The sequence below is a fragment of the Saccostrea cucullata genome, unplaced genomic scaffold (assembly GCF_032062105.1).
Source record: "Saccostrea cucullata isolate Sc308-1 unplaced genomic scaffold, CSIRO_AGI_Scuc_v1 ctg18200, whole genome shotgun sequence".
NCBI lineage: Eukaryota > Metazoa > Mollusca > Bivalvia > Ostreida > Ostreidae > Saccostrea > Saccostrea cuccullata.
In genome coordinates, this window is record NW_026925912.1 from 372 (window position 1) to 8,941 (window position 8,570).

General features: G+C 36.3%; 1 protein-coding gene across 1 annotated transcript; it reads right to left on the bottom strand.

Annotated features, from left to right (window-relative positions):
• Positions 1-3,911: 3,911 nt before the first annotated feature.
• Positions 3,912-8,250, bottom strand: LOC134270074 (DNA ligase 3-like; the record flags this gene model as incomplete). The annotated part of the gene is made up of 4 exons (XM_062752253.1): positions 8,219-8,250; positions 4,789-4,989; positions 4,368-4,639; positions 3,912-4,037 (listed from the first exon to the last, which is right to left on the bottom strand). Coding segments are annotated over exons 2-4 (592 nt in total), but the record flags the coding sequence as incomplete, so codon positions are not given.
• Positions 8,251-8,570: the final 320 nt, after the last annotated feature.

Consider the following 8,570-nt stretch of genomic DNA (forward strand, 5'->3'; position numbering starts at 1 on the left):
CTTGGTTTGGGGTGAAATGACATTAACCATGGTAACCCATAACTTTAATAATCTACAATAATATACTGGTATTAATTTACCCTATGTACGCGGTCAAATTTTTCGCAGAAATTTGTCCCATCGAAATTAATATAAATACAAGAAATCTGTGAGCCAATGCTCACTAGTAATACCCCGCTCTGACGTAAATAAGCAATATCATTTTAATATACACAAGTTCAATTACAGGCAGATGCACAGAAAAATATGAAGTTGACATCAGATTCATATCAAAATTAATCCCACCATATGGCATGCCTCAACACAGAGTGTAATAAAATTTCAAGCATCTGCTATGAATAGCTAATGAGAAAACTGCGACGAAGATTTGTTATGTATGAAAGACACAGAAAAACAGGAAGTTGACATTGGATTTGAACAAAAATGTATCCCACCATATGCCATGCCTCAGAGAAGATTATGTTAAAATTTCAAGCATCTGCGATGAGTAGTTGCTGAGATAACTGCGACGAAATTTTGTTATGTATGAAATGGACAGATGCACAGACAAACAGCAAGTTGATATCGGATATAAACAACAAGAGGCCCATGGGCCACATCGCTCACCTGAGCACTAAGGGTAGGAAAAAGTAGAAAATGGCTTTTTATTGTAAAGTCTAAATTCAAAAGTAGTCCCAAGACCAATCATGGATTTGCTATTTTTTAGAAAATGATTTTTAAAGAATTTTCCTATATATATCTTTAAAAACTTTGGTTGGCCATTTAGGCCCCGCCCTACCCCCGGGGGTCATGATTTGAACAAACTTGAATCTACACTACCTGAGCATGCTCCCATATAAATATGATGAATTATGGCTTTGTCATTCTTGAGAAGAAGATTTTTAAAGAATTTTCCTATATATTTCTATGTAAAACTTTGGTCGGCCATTATGGCCCCGCCCTACCCCCGGGGGGTCATGATTTGAACAAACTTGAATCTACACTACCTGAGGATGTTTCCCCATAAGTTTCATCTTTCCTGGCACAGTGGTTCTTGAGAAGAAGATTTTTAAAATTTGCCACCAAATTATTATTAATTCCCAATTATCTCCCCTTGAATGAGGGCGTGGCCCTTCATTTGAACAAATTTGAATCCCCTTCACCCAAGGATACTTTGTGGCAAGTTTGGTTGAAATTGGCTCAGCGGTTCTTGAGAAGAAGTCGAAAATGTGAAAAGTTTACAGACAGACGGACAGACGGACGCCGGACAAAATGTGATCAGAAAAGCTCACTTGAGCCTTCGGCTCAGGTGAGCTAAAAATGTATCCCACCATATGGCATGCCTCAGAGAAGATTGTGTTAAAATTTCAAGCATCTGAGAAAACTGTGACAAAATTTTGTTATGTATGAAACGGACAGACGCACAGACAAACAGGAAGTTGATATTTGATTTAAACAGAAGAGGCCCATGGGCCACATCGCTCACCTGAGCACTAAGGGTAGGAAAAAGTAGAAAATGGCTTTTTATTGTAAAGTTTAAATCCAAAAGTAGTCCCATGACCAATCATGGATTTGCTATTTTATAGAAAATGATTTTTAAAGAATTTTCCTATATATATCTTTAAAAACTTTGGTCGGCCATTTTGGCCCCGCCCTACCCCCGGGGTCATGATTTGAACAAACTTGAATCTACACTACCTGAACATGCTCCCATATAAATATGATGAATTATGGCTTTGTCCTTCTTGAGAAGAAGATTTTTAAAGAATTTTCCTATATATTTCTATGTAAAACTTTGGTCGGCCATTTTGGCCCCGCCCTACCCCCGGGGGTCATGATTTGAACAAACTTGAATCTACACTACCTGAGCAGGCTTCCATATAAATATGATGAATTATGGCGTTGACATTCTTGAGAAGAAGATTTTTAAAGAATTTTCCTATACATTTCTATGTAAAACTTTGATCGGCCATTTTGGCCCCGCCCTACCCCTGGGGGTCATGATTTGAACAAACTTGAATCTACACTACCTGAGCATGCTTCCATATAAATATGATGAATTATGGCTTTGTCCTTCTTGAGAAGAAGATGTTTAAAGAATTTTCCTATATATTTCTATGTAAAATTTTGGTCGGCCATTTTGGCCCCGCCCTACCCCCAGGGGTCATGATATGAACAAACTTGAATCTACACTACCTGAGCAGGCTTCCATATAAATATGATGAATTATGGCTTTGTCCTTCTTGAGAAGAAGATTTTTAAAGAATTTTCCTATATATTTCTACGTAAAACTTTGGTCGGCCATTTTGGCCCCGCCCTACCCCCGGGGGTCATGATTTGAACAAATTTGAATCTACACTACCTGAACATGCTTCCATATAAATATGATCAATTATGGCTTTGCCATTCTTGAGAAGAAGATTTTTAAAGAATTTTCCTATATATTTCTATGTAAAACTTTGGTCGGCCATTTTGGCCCCGCCCTACCCCGGGGGGTCATGATTTGAACAAACTTGAATCTACACTACCTGAGGATGTTTCCCCATAAGTTTCATCTTTCCTGGCACAGTGGTTCTTGAGAAGAAGATTTTTAAAATATGCCACCAAATTTTCATTAATTCCCAATTATCTCCCCTTGAATGAGGGCGCGGCCCTTCATTTGAACAAACTTGAATCCCCTTCACCCAAGGATACTTTGTGGCAAGTTTGGTTGAAATTGGCCCAGCGGTTCTTGAGAAGTCGAAAATGTGAAAAGTTTACAGACAAACGGACAGACAGACGGACGTCAGACAAAATGTGATCAGAAAAGCTCACTTGAGCTTTCAGCTCAGGTGAGCTAAAAAATGTATCCCACCATATGGCATGCCTCAGAGAAGACTGTGTTAAAATTTCAAGCATCTGCAATGAGTTGTTGCTAAGAAAACTGCGACATTTTGTAATGCATGAAATGGACAGACGCACAGACAAACAGGAAGTTGATATTTGATCTAAACAAAAATGTATCCCACCATATGGCATGCCTCAGAAAAGATTAAGTTAAAATTTCAAACATCTACGATGAGTAGTTGCTGAGAAAACTGTGGCGAAATTTTGTTATGTATGAAACGGACAGACGCACAGACAAACAGGAAATAAACAAAAATGTATCCCACCATATGGCATGCCTCATAGAAGATTGTGTTAAAATTTCAAGCATCTACAATAAGTAGTTGCTGAGAAAACTGCGACGAAAATTTGTTATGTATGAAACGGACAGACGCACAGACAAACAGGAAGTTGATATTTGATCTAAACAAAAATGTATCCCACCATATGGCATGCCTCAGAAAAGATTAAGTTAAAATTTCAAACATCTACGATGAGTAGTTGCTGAGAAAACTGTGGCGAAATTTTGTTATGTATGAAACGGACAGACGCACAGACAAACAGGAAATAAACAAAAATGTATCCCACTATATGGCATGCCTCATAGAAGATTGTGTTAAAATTTCAAGCATCTACTATGAGTAGTTGCTGAGAAAACTGCGACGAAATTTTGTTATGTATGAAACGGACAGACGCACAGACAAACAGGAAGTTGACATCAGATTTGAGTAAAAATGTATCCCACCATATGGCATGCCTCAGAGAGGATTGTGTTAAAATTTCAAGCATCTACGATGAGTAGTTGCTGAGAAAACTGTGACGAAAATTTGTTTCGGACGGACACACAGCTACACGGACAGCTAGACAGACAGACAGACACACAAGAGTAAAACAGTATACCCCCCTCTCCTTCAGAACGGGGTATAATAAGGCATATATAGAGAGTCTTAAGATATCTGCGCAATTTACTACCAGCGGATTGAACAGGAATAGAGATTCCGCGGAATTATGACCCCCTGGAAAAAAGTACGTCTACAGTACATACACATAGCTTCTCCACTCATTACCTTCGTCATCTGGCTCTACTTTTACTTTTGGTTTTGTGGGAGAGAAAGGGAGAGTTGCTTGTACAGTGGCAACTGGTTTTTTCTTAGCTGACCCTGGAGACTTGCTGTTGGAGTTGGCAACAAATTCTGAAAACAGACACCAAAATATAATACAAAATAAACACCTGAATTCCACTCAATGGGTAGATAATGTGAATATTCCTTTGGATGGTAGATTATGAAATTATATATTGTCACAGAACTGATTACATTTTCATGTCAGTGTATACTAATCATTTAATTTTGCATTTAAATACGGAAACAAAACATATTCTATTCTCAGAGATATAAGTATAAATTAATTATGATTTTGGGCAAATTTTGTGCCAAGGTCAAACAGAAGGACTAGAGAATTAAATAATGCTATCATACAGTTTCAGCATGCTTTTTATACAGTACTGTTCCTTTATTTCAAACCTTTAATTAATTTGTTGATGAGATCTTTATCAGATTGCTCAATTTCTGTGAATCCTTCCAAATCATCTGGTTCTTCAATCTTTTTCGTGGTCGCCCGAGCTCTTTTAAAGGTCTCAAAAATGCATTGTGGGTGAAACCACTGCTTCATGTCACCGCCTTCATCAGAAAATGGATTGGACACCACCTTTCCAATGCGGAGACTTCCTTTGTCAATCTTCTGCTTACATTTCTTGCAACTTGATGTTCCGAGTTTGGCATATCCCGTGATATATCTACCAAAATTTATAGAATATTAAAATATTAACACACGCCTTGACCAATTCAAAACGTAAATGTGCAAAGATCTATGAGTAAATTCAGCTTATAACACTGGCTGAATTGGGGGGGGGGGGGGGGGGGTTCCACAATTAAATTTTCATACTTATTTTCTGCCATGGATCTCAAAACAGAGGAATGAAAACTGTAGCGAGCTGCTGGTAGATTGGAACTCAAGGCCTCAAACTTCCCAGTCTGAATCAATAAAGTTGTATAAAGAGATTTCTGTGGTATAAAATGTACTAGCTTTTTAAACGTCAAACTCAAAGTACATATTTGTCCAAGTATCCTCTGACTCATGAGATGTCTGAAAAAGAAATGATTGTAAATCATTATCTTATTTGCACTGAAATTAAACAAGAGGCCCACGGGCCTTATAGGTCACCTGAGTATCGTGTAACAACTTTCAAACAAATAACTTTGGTTTGTGTTTTAAACAAGAGGCCATGAAATTTACAATTCATAATTTTGAAAGAGGCACCATTGCTTATCATAATTATAAACTTAGCATGCTTACTCTATTAATTAATACCCAGAGGTTGATCAGAGTAACAAAGAGAAAATGTACTTCCACTATATAACCAGTTTTGCACCTCACCCAAAGGAACCACGGACCATGGTGCCATATATTTCAAAATTTTGCAAATTTTATCATAAAATGGTTGATTAATACCAAAGAGCAGATTTCAAAGCATTAATTTATTTTCAGACTATGTAACCCCCCTACCCCGACCCAGGGGGGGGGGGGACATAAAAAATAACCATTTTTTAGATGCACCTTTCTTCATCATAAATATATATATATGGATCATTGGCATAAAACCCAGGAGCAAAAGAAAAGATTTTCAAAGAATTAAGAGCCATTCTCTGTAATGATTTGAAATTTTATATAGGAGCTGTGGCACGCATAGTCTCAGAATTTCTCCAAACTCTCTATGATAAAAGTCATTGATACCCTAAACTGAAATCAGGCAAATATTGGTTGCTACGCTTTATAGTTACCATGGCAACATGTCTTAAAGTTCGAAAAATGGCATTTTTAACATGTTTAGAGCCCCATAGTTAAGATTTGCGGCAAAGCAAACAATTGGCAATGACTGTTTCCAAAAGGTGAAGGTCAGATGTCTCAAATGCATTGCATGACAAACATGTTTGGTAAATCAACTATTACATACGTTACTATGGTAACAAAGTATTCAAAAGTAAAAAAAAAAAATATTCATTGAATTTTATAAAGTCATACACGTAAAAATAAAAAGCAGTCATAGGATGAAATGTGACCAAATGATAGAAAAAAGAGCCTTGAAACATATACTAAGAACAAAATATGATATTTCATTTTGGTTGGCAATGGTTGCCAAGGTTTTTATAAAACAGGGAGCCTTCAAAGTAACAATCTGTATGTTTAAATCTGATCCTATCTTTTAAAAAAGCACATTTCCTCATAACTAATGATCAATTTTATAAGATGCTAGTGTGCTCCAAGTTTTCCCATTTGAAAAAATTCAGATTAGATTCTTTAAATAGAGCGTTGCTATGGAAATAAGCAGAAAATATATGCTTAAAAACCTGCAAAATATTTTCTTTCCTTGGATACGTTCCCTTAAATGTAGATTCCAAAAACTTTTATGATTGATATTTATTAACAGCTAACTTGACTTTTAATTTTGACTATCATCCAATCTCTAAGTGGATGCAAGAAGTTGGCACACAGGGTTTAATATTGATATAAAGTTCACAAAATCGAACATTTTCCCTTCTTGGTAACCATAGCAACAGTGTTGTTTTATTCATCAAATTTTATCAATATATGATATTCAACTTCAGTTCTAACAGATAAGTATTATTAAAGCCGAGTCCTTTAATTTGTTTCTTGATTAAATGGCAATTTAATTCTTAATGCAGCGAAAAAAATTCACTGTTAAGCACTGGTACTTTGTTTCCATGGCAACACTGCAAAGTAGCAATTATACCCAATTTTTCTTATGGTTTTGGTGTTGCAAGGTCCTAAGGATGCATATTTGCCAGTCTTGAATTTTCATGTTTTTCCTCAAGACAGTAGCATTAACCCAATCTTAGTGACTGGTTTTGCATGGTTAATTTGTGTTACCATGGCAACCATAAAAGTTATTTATATATTGATATTGTTTATACTTATATACTTAAGGTCAAACATTTTCATTGTTTTTCTTATGTTGTTGATTGAGTTTGAGCATGTAACACCTACCGTTAGTGAATACGGAGTATTTTTCATCATATTTCAGCATTTTAAATGTATTCCAAATGTACCCTTGGTTACCACTTACTTAGAGATATATTCTAAACAGTTTCTTTACAGTATAAGTGACGTCAAGGTGTCATGTTTTTGTGAGAATGTTTTGTTTGCTTTTTCTAGTTTTTATTAAGCCACAGTCAAGGTTTAAAGTGGTTGAAAATCTCGATTTTTAAAACTTTTCCGGCTGTTGCCATAGCAACCGAGACACATAGCAACGAAATTTTGTTTGATATTTGTTTCTGGTGTCAAGTACTAAGCATGGGTGAAGTTTCATCAAAATCGGTGACCATGCGTGGCAACAAAGTTTAAGTGGTTACAAAGAATGGCTATTAATGTATTTTCACTATATAATCTATATAGCCTCTCCCTAGCACTAGAACCCTGATCCTGGGGCCATAAAATTCACAATTTTGGAAGAAGCACTCTTGCTCATCATAACTATGTGCTTAGTTAGTTTATTTCATACCCAGGAGCAGAGAAGAAGATTTTCAAAGAAATAATGCATTTTCACTATATAATCTATATAGCCCCTCCCTAGCGCTAGAACCCCTGACCCTGGGGCCATAAAATTCACAGTTTTGGAAGAGGCACTCTTGCTCATCATAACTATGTACTTAGTTTATTTAATACCCAGGAGCAGAGAAGAAGATTTTTAAAGAAATAATGCATTTTCACTATATAATCTATATAGCCCCACCCTAGCACTAGAACCCCTGACCCTGGGGACATGAATTTCACAATTTTGGTAGAGGACTCAATGTCCAGGAGTAAAGGAGAAGATTTTTAAAGATTGCAATAATTTTAGTGGTTTTGGCCCCACCCCCAGGCCCAAGGGGGGGGGGGTAGGGACCATGAAATTCACAATTTATGTTCCCCTTTACCCATAGATGCTGCATACCAAATTTGGTTGGTTTCAGAGAAGAAGCTGAAAATGTTCAAATGTTAACACACGACACACGACGACGGACGAAAACAGATAGCAATAGGTCACCTGAGTTACTCAGGTGACCTAAAAAACCAAGCATGGACTATATGCTTCAATGTAGACAACCTACACAATTACAGGTTTAGACATTACTCAACTACTGTACATTTAGATGCTAAGGGCATGACATTGTGTAAAAGGCTTCAACTATGTTGCATCAGAAGAATCATACATAAATTAAAAATCATGATAAAATTATAATAAATCAAAAAGAGGAATTATAAATTGTTGTAAACAAACTTTCTTGGAAAAACAAACTCGAACTATGAAACTTACCATCTCAGCATTGAATGATTGTTTTTACCTTCTAATTCAAAAGATGGACATCCGGTTAAGCAAAGGGGCCATCTCACAACATGTTAAACTTGTTTTAAATCTATGGTGACGGGTGGGTTAGCTCCGATTACGTGTTCGCGCTGAGTGGTATCGAGCTCAATGGTTTCGCGCCTTTTAACTACAGGGTATGTATATGTTCTTCTATGTAGTGATTTATGTTACACATATGCAGCAGTAATTAGATAATTAAATGATATCTGATATCGAGTGAAAATCTTTACGAATTCAAAATTAACCCATCCGGCATGAAATATAATGCAATGTGTATACTCGATTCATTTATTTAAATAGA